The sequence below is a fragment of the Poecilia latipinna genome, unplaced genomic scaffold (assembly GCF_001443285.1).
Source record: "Poecilia latipinna isolate Pla-1442-1.1 unplaced genomic scaffold, P_latipinna-1.0 Scaffold1082, whole genome shotgun sequence".
NCBI lineage: Eukaryota > Metazoa > Chordata > Actinopteri > Cyprinodontiformes > Poeciliidae > Poecilia > Poecilia latipinna.
The window spans coordinates 1-13,469 of record NW_015113698.1 but is presented as its reverse complement, the minus strand read 5'-3'; the positions used below and the strand labels follow the sequence as shown (position 1 = coordinate 13,469).

At 38.1% G+C, this 13,469-nt stretch overlaps 2 protein-coding genes across 2 annotated transcripts; one reads left to right on the top strand and one right to left on the bottom strand.

The window, feature by feature from the left end:
* Nucleotides 1-559: 559 nt before the first annotated feature.
* Nucleotides 560-6,272, top strand: LOC106959455 (syntaxin-2-like). The gene is made up of 9 exons (XM_015052030.1): nucleotides 560-1,220; nucleotides 1,441-1,503; nucleotides 2,315-2,414; nucleotides 2,895-2,969; nucleotides 3,319-3,392; nucleotides 4,065-4,173; nucleotides 4,694-4,767; nucleotides 4,859-4,996; nucleotides 5,099-6,272. The coding sequence occupies exons 1-9, from the start codon at nucleotides 1,080-1,082 to the stop codon at nucleotides 5,273-5,275; spliced, it is 951 nt and encodes a 316-aa protein (XP_014907516.1). The 5' UTR covers nucleotides 560-1,079; the 3' UTR covers nucleotides 5,276-6,272.
* Nucleotides 6,273-7,209: 937 nt separating this feature from the next.
* Nucleotides 7,210-9,183, bottom strand: LOC106959457 (phosphoglycerate mutase 2). The gene is made up of 3 exons (XM_015052031.1): nucleotides 8,656-9,183; nucleotides 8,400-8,580; nucleotides 7,210-7,615 (listed from the first exon to the last, which is right to left on the bottom strand). The coding sequence occupies exons 1-3, from the start codon at nucleotides 9,070-9,072 to the stop codon at nucleotides 7,446-7,448; spliced, it is 768 nt and encodes a 255-aa protein (XP_014907517.1). The 5' UTR covers nucleotides 9,073-9,183; the 3' UTR covers nucleotides 7,210-7,445.
* Between the last annotated feature and the right edge of the window lie 4,286 nt (nucleotides 9,184-13,469).

Here is a 13,469-nt window from a genome sequence, read left to right as displayed (position 1 = left end):
GAAATTAATCTTTTAAAAGTATTTTTAAATTGGATTAATACATGGGTCTGCATATTTAAATTAGTGGGGACTACTGATGTTAAGGCTGTTGGTCGGTCGTCATTCAGGCCTGTCACTGTGTAGCGCTTGGAGACAGGGACAAAAGTGGTGGTCTTTACGCTGGAGAGGACAGGTGCCAGTAACAGTGAGGTGTCGAAGATGTCTCAGACAGCTGACGTGCACAGTCCCTCAGAATCCGCCCTGGGATATTATTGGGACCAGCAGCCTTAAGGGGTTGATTTCCTGGAGGGATTTCTTCACATCTGCTGTGGTCACACAGAGAGGCGTGTCACCAGGAAGTGGTGCTGAGGGAGGTGTTAGGATGCTCAAAGCGGAAGTAGAGCTTAAGTGCATCTGGCAGTGAGGGGGTTAAGAACTCTTATTGTTGTTGTATCTCTCCATGACCTTGCAGAGGTCATGGAGAGATAGGGTGCGCCCCCTTACTTCTCCAGAAAGCAGAACTGTCCACTGACTAGGCGGGGTTTATAGCCATTTTGTATTTGAAGCAACTCATAGTTATCAACAGTTGAGAGCAGTGACCAGACACTCAAGTATATAACTGATATGAAAGCAATACGATAGTATTTTTTCATTTTTATGTATTTATTTTTTTTGCTTACATAACATCATCGTCTAAAACAATGAATAAGTTAAATGATTAACATGATAGTCAGTGGTTATGACTTACGGAACTCAAATCCCACTAACAAGTTGGTCTCGACGTTACATCTCCGGCAAAAACTCGTTTTCCTCAGGAAAACTCCTCTTTCATATTTTGGTCATCACTTATTCGTAGGTCGTCCGGCGGCTAACTGTTATGAAACGCACCCAGTTGCTGTAACTCTCGTCTTCTTATTGGTTAGCCCGGCTGTTTACAGGTGTGTCACTCTTTCAAAGTAACCAATCCGAAAACGGGAACCGGCTTCATATTAACGGAAAACTCTATAAGTGTAAGAGTTTGCGTTTTCGTTAATATTTCTCTACACTTTTTCACAATAGGCGTAAAGCTTAGCGATAAATATCCATAGGTTTGTTTTAATATGCAGTCATTTTGGCTTGAAGAAAGGTGGCTTGCTGAAGCTGTCTTTGTTTGTTCAGACGGGAACGCGCCTGCGTGCCCACGCCCTTTATTACAGGTGCTTTCGATGACCTCATCCCCCAGGAGGAAGGACAGACTTCAGGTGAGGTCGAGTCTTATTGTGAATCCCGTGGGTGTCCTGACTGTTCGTGTAGTATTTTGTAGTTGTGATAAATTCCACCGAGGAGAAGTAAAAACGGCTTTTCATATAAAACTTTAGAAGAGAAAAGAAGCTAGTTTTGTGTGCAACGAAGCGCTTTTTATTTATGCCAAAACATTAAAGTGGCGTAATAAATTCACACTCGCTTTTTTTTTACTCGCAGCAAACGGATACTATGAGCAATTCGACAGAGAGAGGAGCCGAAATGGAGGATTTTTTTAAAACGGTAAGTTTGCACGTAAAACTGCTTTAGTCACAACATCTTTGAAACCAGAAGCTTTGGCCACATTCTGGTTGCAGTCATTGTTTGTCATTTGTTAGTCTTAGCAACAGATGCTTCTTAAAGCATATGATTAAAGTTACATTTTACAACAGTAAAACTTAAATGGGCTGCATGGTTGCCTCGCAGCAAAAGCTCCTGGGTTTGAATGTTGGGCAGTGATAATTTTGGATGACTTTTGCATGGTTCTTTCTGGTCACTCTGTAGCTCCCACACAAAAACATGGCAATGGTTTACTTTGCCATGTTGCCAAAGTTTACTACTTATATTCATTTGCACATTATATTGTTAAGTATTAGGAGACCACAGGCTACCTACTTTCTGCTTGATAAAAAATCTAATTGATTGGGTGCAATGAAGCCTCAAATGTGTTAAACTATTCCTTTTGCAGCTTAAATATGTCATAATTTTATATATAATTTTCTTTAACCAGGTCAATAATGCCAGCTGATCTACTTTAAGTTCCTAATGTGAAGTGATGGACCACAATATACACAGAACAAATTTTAGCATTTTGTTTTCTTTTACTGTCACAGATTCAATGTAGTTTACCAAGAATTAACACTTGCAAAAAGAAATGAGGGAATGCAAGTTTGTATATGTTTAACATCATTCACATAAACAGTAATTTAAAGTTCTCTACAGAAAATACAAAGAACAGAGATGAAAACATTGGTGTTTTTTGTTTTGTTTTGTTTTGTTTTTAGGCTTGTTCTGACATTTCAATGACTAATGTTGGTGGGATTTTTGTGTGTAGGTGTGTGAGGTAAGAAACCTCATAGAAAAAATCTCCAGCCAAACAGAGGACATGGAAAAAAGACACTGCAGCATCCTTTCCTCTTCGGACAGTGGCAAAGGTAAGACTTTCTGGAATATTTAGTGAAACCTTTAAATTGTGTAGCGACTTGATGTTCTGTTAAGCTCCCTAAAGATACACACACACACACACACACACACACACACAAAAAGAGCAACAGAAATATGAGAAGCTTAACAGAGCTTTAGTTGTTTACAGAAGGGGCACAGAAACCAATATAGCAATGACCTGTAAGCATATCTGTGCTATTTAGAGGTGAAAAAGATTATGTAGCCATGCTTACAGAATTTAAGATGTGAACAACCAGTGTTTTGGGATGTTTCGATATATTTTCCTTGCATTGGCTAGATTTAGCTTAAATACACTGTTTTACGCAAAATTACTGATAACTACAGTTCTACCATATAGAGAAATGTAGCCTAAGCTTTTTAGATTGGTTTAGACACAGAAAAAAAAAAAAAGAGTTCCTCCTCTTATCAAGTAAATTTGTTCAGTCTGTCTGTTTTGTGTGTTTTTTTAGGAAGTAAAGATGAACTGGAGCTGATAAACAACGAGACCAGACACAACGCCAACCTGGTCCGAACCAAGTTAAAATGTAGGTGTTACAAAATGGAGTCGAAATTGCTGGAACCCATGGAATATTTGTGTACATTTTTAATATTTCCCTTTGGTCAGTCATTTGAAATAAATGTAGCTTTGCCAAACGGCAAACTTGCTTAAATACTTGGAGTGAAGTCAGAATGGTATAATTTGACTGGCAAATGAATAGGAGAGGAAATAAAGTGCGTCACTGTCCACTACAGCTCATCGTCATTCAATCATTATTAAAAGCTCTCAGAATATTTTTGCTTTGCTATGTAAATTGTGAAGAGAAACCTGCAGCATATGTTAGTTCCTATCTGACGTAGCTTGTAAATACACTGGATCTGTCTTGTGTATTTCAGTAATGCAGAAGAACTGTCCATCAGAAGACAACAGAACTAATAACTCTGTAATCTATCGAATTCAGAGGAATCAGGTTTGTACCCAATACTTTAATTTTTCTCCATTTATTTGTTAAAATCAAGTCATTCCTTCTATTCTGATGTTCTGAGAAACTAGTGCCCTCTCACTAGCTTCTCAGTCTCTTTGAAAAAGAAAATTATCCACAGAATAACACCATTGTTTTCAGTGAGCATGAGGTTCTTTCATACAAAGTCATCCTTTGTTTATTGCCAAACCCACCAGAAGCATTATTTGTTTAAAAAGCTCAAACTTGGTCTCATCTGACCAAAATAAACTGTTGCTTTCAAAGTTCCTGCAGGGATTAGGAAACTCCACGTTTATGTTTGTGATGGTAGAAGAAAAATGGTTAATGAGTTCAGTGCAGCTCAGCAAACATCGGCGTCAAATGGCATTTTTTAATCTTCCACATTTTGTGGAAAAACAAATTGGTCTCTATGCCACAGTAAACAAAATAAAAATACACTATTGATTCTTTTTTTTGTGAGATTATGCTGCAACAATAATGTCACTGTGTAATTTCATAAAAAAGAGAAATGAGCAAATATAAACCTTTTATCATACCAGTTTGTGATTGTAATTGCATATGGCCTGCTTTGTGTCATAGGCTGTCACTGTACTAGTCATTGCATTGCAAATTTTAACCTTGGCTTCCAAATAAATAATTTTGCCAACTCCCTTCTGCCAGCACTCACACCTGACTCGTTGGTTTTCTGAAGTCATGAAGAGTTACCATAAGATCCAGATTTCCTTCAGAGAGAAATGCAAGGCCCAAATTCAGAGACAGCTCGAGATTGGTGAGTCACTATTGCAATAATAATTGCTTTTTATTTCCAGTTTCAATGCTTTTCTTTGACAACAAACTGAAATCAAAGTCAAATCTCTTCTTTGCGTTCAGAAACTTAGCCAATAAAGCAGATTCTGGTCTTATTCTTTACCATTTCTAGTCTGATTGTTTTATTTAGCATGTAAATAAGATGACTTGCATTTACTCAATTTCCTGCCAAGATTGTTTTGAGCATTGTTATCGTATGCATCACTAGGCTGGAAAAGGTTGATGTATTAAACCACATTCCAATAGAGTATTTGTGTATCTTTTTACCAGTTTGTTCATTGGGATAACTTTGAAGCAGTGTTATGTGTACAGGTATGTTTTAGAATAGTATTTTGCCTTATTTGTGACATTCTACAGTAAACTTCCAGTAGTGCATATCATTTTTCAGTTCTTTTACTGCAGTGATTCTGTTGCTTTGATTTTGTAATTTCAAAATGAAATAAAAAGATTCTAAGTGCCAACTTCTCATTTGTTTCTCATAGTGGATAAAGTCACAACAGATGACGAGCTGGAGGATATGCTGCAACGTGATAATCTTGCCATTTTCATAACTAATGTGGGTGAAATTCCAGATCTATTTCCAATAGAATGTTGTAGTATTTGAATAAAAAAATATAAATAATGTCCCTTTTTTCCCTCCAACAAAGATCCATTCTGATGCTCAATTATCAAGTCGGGCTCTCTCTGAGATTGAAAGACGTCATCAGAACATCATCAGCCTTGAGTACAGCATTAAAGAACTACATGAGATAATTACAGACACGGCCATGCTGTTGGAAATTCAGGTAAAATGGCTGCCCCAAAAATAAATGTTTATTGAGGACGGATTTAAATATAACTGATGAAATGACTAACATTGTGTCTTTTTTTTTTTTAATTTCCACTAGGGGGAGTTGATAAACAATATAGAAAGGAACGTCACCAGTGCCGGAGAATATGTACATGCAGGAAAAGAAGAAACACAGGAAGCACTCGGATACAAGAAGAATCGTTATAAGGTTGTGTCTCTCCCAAGTTTTTTCAAATCCTTTAGGAGACAAGCCAGTACTGAAGCTGATGATTAAAACTCTACTGAAGACTGCATCAAGCCTTCCTGATGCACATCAAACCTGTCAGAGCCTTGGAGAATTAGTTGTATCCATTTTTTTCCCCATGTAAAACTCTTTAACTGTTTTTTGTAGAACTGTAGTTTTTTTACCCAGAGTTGAGAATTCAAAGTTATGTAAAAATAACTTGTCACTTTAAATGCTTAAAAAATATTTCTTTGTCAAGAATATGATTTCAGATATGGTCCATTTCATTACATTACTTTTTATCTGTTCAACCACCCATAGATTCATTTACTCACTTGATCACTAGGTGGCACTGCAACAACATTGAAATACCAGGCTGTACCTTGTCTAAGGTTTCTTCTTATGACATTGTAAAAATGTCAACTTGTGCTCATAATGAATGCTGTGAAACAGAAGATTTTAAACTTCCTGGTCTCCTGCTGTGATCAATTAACATAAAGTGGTTTAAGTGAAATGTAAGAAATCTGCACAGTATAAAAATTGCTGTAGCAGTTGCAGTCAACTTGTAAATTAGAAATGTAGTGATCAGAGTTTTATTGGCTTATGTCTTGTTTTGCCTTTTTGTAGGTCTGATCTGCTGATTGTAAAATATTTTGTTTTTAAATTAACAATGACATGTAAATAAACTGCTTGGAAGTACAAGGAACCAAAGCTGGCATAATCAACAAAACAGGTAAATAAGTGGCTTAATAAAATAATGACAATGGAAGCAAATGGAACAAAAGTGATTGGATTAAATATTTTTGATCTATAAAAAGTCATGCAAATGTATATTTTGACATCTGATGCAATACTAGTTACTGATGTAGCTGTTTTACCTACTTAATATACCCATTAGGCTTATTATCTTCAAGTTCCTGTTATTTAAACATCATTTATCCATATTGCTGCTTCACTTTTTTCTTTTTTTGTTTTGTTGTTTAATGCAGAAACTGGAGAGGTAATGTTCACTTATGATGTATTTAATAAACAAGAAAAAAACATCTGATTTTTTTTAGTGTGGCTTCCAGTTTCTAATCACAGGCTGCTCAGTTGGTAAATCACCTAGGAACTGGATGGCATGAAAAAAGTGTCTCCAAACAGTGTATGCATCGTGTACCTGGAGTCACTTCAGTAAACACACTTTGATATTGTGACCTTTGTGAAAGTGCAGTCTCAGATAGCATTGGATTTAATTTGATGCTCCACTGGGAATAAAGTGGGACTAGTGTGGCTGTAAATGCATCTTTTTATGGTTGAAATTATTTTACTCATGCCTTAAGGTAAATGAACTGTTAACGCTGTAACACTTCTAATAGTCCACATTAAGTACCACATGGTCTTTAATGCTTATTAACAAATATAAAAAGTGAGAATTTACATCAAGGCTTCACTTGACTTTTATCCTCACGACTGATTCTTATTTGTGATGTTGTAGGACAATCGCATTAGGCATAGAATACTTATAGGTTAATAATTGAATGACATTTGTGTAATTTGCTGCTGCACTTGCTAAATCTGCAGGCTATTGGAGTGATAACAGGAGTGATGCCATATCTATGTTTAATGCATTATTTCCCACATGATCCATATGTCTTAAAAGCTATTGACTGGCTGTTACTTGTGTGATTTGTAGTTACTTAAAACCATTTTGTTATCGCATTTTTCTCTGATCTGATTAGAGTTGAAAACAAACAAGCCTGCATTGTGGGAATACTGCCAAGATGAACCCATTGACTTTTCTCTCAGACTGCATTTCACATCCAACCCCTCCCCCCCATCCGCTTGTGCTACCTCAGGATAAAATTTCACAGCACCTTTGTGCTTTGCTGAAACCACTGACTTCCAAATTGCTATGGAAAAGTGTGGGTGTATAGAAAAAAAAGATGACCGCGTATGTGGGGAGAAAAAAAGGAAAAGATGTGAGGATAAGAAAAAGGCAGACGTACAAACATGACTTATTTATTGGATGTGCCAGAGTGGTGAACCCAAAAAATAGAGCTTGACCACAATTTAAAAGGGCTGAGTGATGTGTGGCTGTGTAAAATGTGGGGGCCTGGCCCTCCTCCCAAAGAACCATTAACCATTTCCCCAATCTGGAATGAAATATGAGGAACATCTGGAAGAATTAGGGGATGAAAAGTCTCATTTTCTGCTTCCTCATGGAACCTCCATGGCCGGCTTACTTCTTGGCTTTTCCCTGGGCAGCCACAGCCTCCATGGCCTTCTTCACGGTTTCCTCATCACCGAGGAAAGACATGGGCTTGACCGGCTTCAGATCTGCATCCAGTTCGTATACGATTGGGATTCCTGTTGGCAGGTTCAGTTCCATGATGGCTGCATCAGACATATCTAGAAAAGACAACATAAACAAACCCTGAAATCAGAAGTAGGAGTATTTGAACTGGATAACAGTACTAATTGTCATTGTTCCCGACAAATTGCCCCCAGCTTTATGTTGGTTAAATGTGCACAGGAAGTCTGAAGCAGACCAATTAAACTGTATAGCACAGCCTTTGCACGTCACACTGACTTTTATGTTATGACAGACTGTTTAAATTAAAATGTATGTTTCGCACATAGTGAAAATAAAAAATACTTTACAAAAATACATTAAAATATTAGATGTTTCTTGTGAATAAAATAAGTATTTTATTAATGGCACATTCAAATGATCTGTGCTATTTTTAATGAATTAGTGACAAATTTAAGTAATTAACTATTCAGTTTTTTCACATTTATTCTGTTTTAAATTAATTACATGTTTTTATATACATATAAAAATAATCTGCCTTTCTTATTGTTTGCCTGACACTTCTTCTGTTATTCCCAGAGAATGCTAAACTCCCCTATTCATCCCTGACCACTGCTTAAAAATGTACAACCTTTCGACATAAAGGTCGTGACTGTAATGGGAACCAGACTCATGACCCTCTACCCTGCACTCCAGTGCAAGAGTCTTTGCAGGCTATTTATAAGCAGTGGAATCAAAAGCTTAGTATCTCAAGGCCTTTTCTTCTATGCAGATCTATTCATAGTTGTGTTGTTCTCTGGAATTAAATATCTGGAAACTATTTAAGAGTTTTAGATTTTAAAAACAAAAGGACTGTGCCCGCTTGCTGACTGCGAAACTCACCCTCCAGGTGCTTGACTATGCCACGGAGGCTGTTGCCGTGGGCAGCGATGATAACATTCTTCCCTGCTTTGATTTGTGGAGCAATAACCTCGTTCCAGAATGGCAAGGCACGTGCAATGGTGTCCTTCAGAGACTCGCATGTAGGCAGTTCACCAGGCTTCAGTTCTTTGTAACGCCGGGACTGGAATTAACCAAAACAGAAGCAGACTGTTGCACTTGTAAGGAGCTATATGATGGTTAAGTTTAGGCGTCTCACCTCACTGATGATTTTGTGGTAAGGGTGATCCTTATCCATAGGTGGAGGTGGGATGTCAAAAGATCGACGCCAGATCTTCACCTGCTCCTCGCCGTGCTTCTCGGCGGTCTCTGCCTTGTTCAGACCAGTGAGGCCTCCGTAGTGGCGCTCGTTCAGGCGCCAGGTGCGAATCACGGGCAGCCACATCTGGTCAGTGACCTCCATTATGGTCCACAGGGTCTGGATAGCGCGTTTCAGCACTGAGGTGTAGCACACGTCAAACTTCATGCCTGCCTCCTTAATGGCCTGGGCTCCACGCTTGGCCTCCTCCACACCCTTCTCACTGAGGTCGGCGTCAAACCATCCGCAGAAGCGGTTCTCCTGGTTCCAGGCACTCTCTCCATGGCGGACAATAACTAAGCGGTGGACAGCAGTCATATTTAATAGTTTTCCTTGGATTTTTAGCTCTAAACTAGACACAGAGCCCTCAGCCGTTCTAAGTTGCTCTTTCACACACTTACTGGCTGCCCAACAGTGATCCCAGACAACATACCGAACTCTTTTTATAGCGGACCAGCCCCCCAGCATTCCACCTGTGAGGGCATTTCACCCTCTGATGGACACACAAAGCAGGCCAATAAACCAGACAGCAACTGGGCTTATGGGAAGGCCAGAGGTCAGGGATAAACCAAAATAGCAACATGACTTTTAAAATGAGATCTGTGCAACAAAAGTGTAAAGAGCAGAGTTGGTGGCACATAGCTTCCTCATCCTAAAATGAATTGCTACAAAGCTGACAATAAAACTACTGTGAATGATTCATAGTGACTTTTACATTTCCAATCCATTTGTTTGAAAACCTTTGACCTTTTATCAATCCATACATGCATCATCCACCTGTCTTTCCATTTGTCCGCCATCTATCCATTCTGCATTCATTCATCATCGACTTGCCATGCATACATTCATTTTTTGTTTGTCATTCATCCATTTATCCATCTGTCCTTTTTCTAATATTCACCCTTCTTGATTCTTTGGTCATCATCATGTGTCCATTCATCCCTATATCTGCCCATTTGTCCATCATTCAGTTTTCATTTATCCATCCAGGTTCCACTGTCCACTTTTTTTTATCCATACATGGTACTTTTAAATCCATTGCATTTTGAAATTTATTCTTTTATATTTTTATACCATATAAGCATTAAAACTTATGATTTTCTCTCCAAGGACTAAGCAACTATCTACTACAACTTAATCCATTCATTCATCTGTAGTCCATTTGTCAATAAAGGAAATATGCAGAAATCATTATTTATAGGCTTAAAACTGTGAATGTGAAATTTTGTACAAATTCTGAGTTGTTTCAAAATCTCTAGTTTTCCAACATAAATCCATGAAATTCTTGACAAATATTTAGTCTGATTTTAATGTTGTGTCTTATTATGACCTCTAGGGGTTGATCTTGTAAAGAATAAGCAAGTGATGTTTTTTATCGGTATTATTCCTTCTTTTTTAACTTTTAGAAAAAATGAATTGCACAAAATAGTATCAGGTTTAATCAAAAAAAGTGAAAGAAAAAGAACACTTTCATTCTTTTATATAAGAAAAGTCAAACATTTGCTTTACTCTTCTATGTTCTTGTGTTGTATTGAACAAATGCAAGTGTATACAGTATTCTACAAGAACAAGTCTCAGAAGCTAAATATTCTGCATCATATAGGAAATGTAATGCCAGGAAGGAGCAATGAGAAACTCCCAGAACGGACATAATGGAGCTGGCTTGGAAACTGAACCACAAAATCCAAAAGCTGAAATATGAAGCAAAGTGTTCTGTCATCCTCCTGTGAAATTATGATACACTAGAAAGGCAGAGGTCCAAAAAAAGAATATGGAATTCTAGGATTAATGCCAACCTGCATCATGTGACCTTGAGTTGTACTGTATATAAAAAAAACTGCATTGTAAGGGAAAAAAAACTCATTTGCCTTAAATTTCTCTGGTTATATTTTTTTAACAACCATATTAAATTTCAGTAGTATTGGGAAACTGGTGACCACATTCACCCGTTTGCTAGTTACACTTTTTGTTTCAAGTTGGTATAAAACAATGTAGCCTTTTTCATGTTTTTGTTAACTATCAGTGTTTGTTAATACCTGACATTCAGTACTCATCATCTCTCTTGACCTAACAAGCCACAAGTTTGTCATTACGCCTCTAAGCATTTTCATTTGGTTGAAGGGGCGACTTAATGATCTGCTGCCTCGGTTGTGTCGCCCAGAGTTCTGTAAGCATCTTGTCTGCAACAAATCGCCTCGGTGCAGATTGCGAAGCTGCTGGTAGAGATGGAAAAAGTGGACACAAGGGAGTTTGCGTGATCACAACTGTTCCGATGACTCAGCCTGCGGAGTCACACAGCTTTCACTGTATATAGGAGCTCCGAACTGCCTTTGAGGGCTCTACTGGCCTCTGGTGCAAGGAAAAATTACACAAACAGCATTGGTTACAGATCAAAGCACGGTCAAATCCCACACACCGCACTCACATTCAAACTCTGTTCAGTGATATTGATGCAAAGCACTGCAATGAACAGCAAAGATGTATGATGCTGACTGGGTGAGATGAGTCTTCATGTGCAAAATGCTGAGCAGGTCATTGCACATTATATGCACAGATTCATGTAATCATCAGGCATAGGAAAATAAAAAGTCTAAGTCAGCATTTAAGGGGCGTCTAAGTAACTGCATGTATAGCCAAGCAGCACTTGACTAAAATAGTTTTTGCAAAATGAAAGTCAACAGACAGCAAACAGGAAGACTTGCCTTAAATAATTTAAAATATGCCTTTTGAACATAAACATGCAGTCCACAGTATGTATTCACCGCGACAGATAGAAAACAAAGTATGAAAATGCAAATGGTACAGTCTGCACTTAAATTCAACTCCACTTTGTGGAATATTTTAGTGCAAGCAGCAATTGCTTTGAGGTAAATATGCAAATTTAAATTCTTGTCCAGTCCTGCAAAGCTGTCCACGCTCAGGCATACTGGACGGCGTTAATCTGTAAACATTAACATTTAAGTCTTGCTGCACATTGAATTTCTGTCTGGAGTTTTAATGGGCCATTCTAAAGTGATATATTGTGTTACTTGTGAGAGGGCCAAATGCAGCCAGCGGGCGGAGTAAGTTATCTGAGGATAACTTTTAAATTTTGCACTTTTAGTATAATAATTTTACACCAATTATTTCTCAGGGATTATCTTTAAGGATGATTTATTTCCAGTGATCTATCATTCTTTAAGGAGCTTTCGACAATTTTATTTTTTTTTCCCAATACAAGTTTAATTTGGTTGTACAAGGCTACTTGTGAACAAACTATACCACCACCTAAAACCTGAGTAGCTTCTTTTTTTTATTTAGAATTGACGACGTGGCTCGCTGCGGCTTCAAGAAGTCAAGAAAGGCACAACTCGCTCTGCTCCAAATTTCTGCTGAGGGAGGAGCTTACAGAAACAGCAGCCTAATTCTTTTTTTTTTTTTTTCCTCTCTGTGATGAGGCTTGGGTTGTTGTATATCTATCCATCCATCCATTTTCTTACACCCTTATCCCATTGGCTTTGGGAGGGGTGCTGGTGCCTTCCTCTTGCTGTCAACAGGCGGGAGGCGGGGTACACTCTGGAAAGGCCGCCAGTCCATCGCAGGGCAGGTTGTTGTATATATGCACTTAAAATTTATTGTGTGTGGACAATTCTTACCAACAGAGCAGTCTTCCTTCTTCACAAGCAAAACCCTTTGCCTTGCAAGTTGTAGTTATTAATTAACAATTTATGGTCAGCTGAAGTCAGGTCTTCCTAAAACAACTGACTGGTCTGACGGAGAACCAATCTTGAGCTTTGTGGGTCACAAAACAGACAAACTTGGAGACGACAATCTGTCTCTGTAAATGTCAATGGAAGGATACACTTTGAGCTTTGGTTATGTGTAGCATGTAATGCAAAAAACACCAAATTATATCATATTCCATCATTTGTATGCCAAATTCAGTGATTCACCTTGAATTGGCAACTTGAGTTTATTTTGGACTTGACTTGCTTGATATGGACAGTAGTCAGGATTTTGAGAAAGACGGATGGCGTCTATGCCCACCCGGACACTTCTGGGAGTTAGTAGAGAGTCTCTGACCCTAAGGAAGTGCTTGGGTGGTAAAGAAGCTGAAAAGAACCAAGCAGAAGCTGGCAGCAGGCAGAAGCACACAGTGTAGCTTTTAGGTTTTCAGCCAAATTGTTTGGATATGTCTGACATATTCAGCAGAGAGTGAGAGCAATTACGTATGAAGCAGCTGAAGTGACAAAAACCAGGAACAATAGGAAATAAATCAAACCAGACATCACGGAAAGGCATATTTCAAAATGAAGGAGGAAACAAAATTTACTCTAAAGAAAATTGTGACTGGAGGCTTTATCATGAAATCAGATTATCAAATATTTACACTACACTAAAAGTATAGAAAATGAACCTGCAAAATGTCTAGTAAGCCAAACCAACACATAAATAGGCTTTGATATATTCCAATGTAATTTTGTGTGTATGTTTAGACTTACTGATCTACTGGAGTGTGATGGTCTGGTGTATCTCTAGCAGCTTCTGGCAGTTGGTTTGTGAAAGATCACTGTGTATTTTCCTCCATCTATCATTCTAGTTGCCTTTGTTAGTGTATCCCTAACTGCAAAGAAAAGTATCCAAAAGGAACATCTTATGGGATTTTTTCAACAAGACCAAATTTGGGAAATCCACGATTATCAGTTGACCTTCCAACAGATTTTCCCATCTGAGCT

Bases quoted from the DNA above. Each gene is read 5' to 3' on its own strand.
- LOC106959455 (XM_015052030.1), top strand. From the start codon at position 1,080: ATGCAGTCATTTTGGCTTGAAGAAAGGTGGCTTGCTGAAGCTGTCTTT. The intron at 2,415-2,894 runs GTAAGACTTTCT...GTGTTTTTTTAG, and splicing joins CTCTTCGGACAGTGGCAAAG to GAAGTAAAGATGAACTGGAG. The intron at 3,393-4,064 runs GTTTGTACCCAA...CCCTTCTGCCAG, and splicing joins ATCGAATTCAGAGGAATCAG to CACTCACACCTGACTCGTTG.
- LOC106959457 (XM_015052031.1), bottom strand. From the start codon at position 9,072: ATGACTGCTGTCCACCGCTTAGTTATTGTCCGCCATGGAGAGAGTGCC. The intron at 8,581-8,655 runs GTGAGACGCCTA...GGTTAATTCCAG, and splicing joins ACCACAAAATCATCAGTGAG to TCCCGGCGTTACAAAGAACT. The intron at 7,616-8,399 runs GTGAGTTTCGCA...TGTCTTTTCTAG, and splicing joins CATAGTCAAGCACCTGGAGG to ATATGTCTGATGCAGCCATC.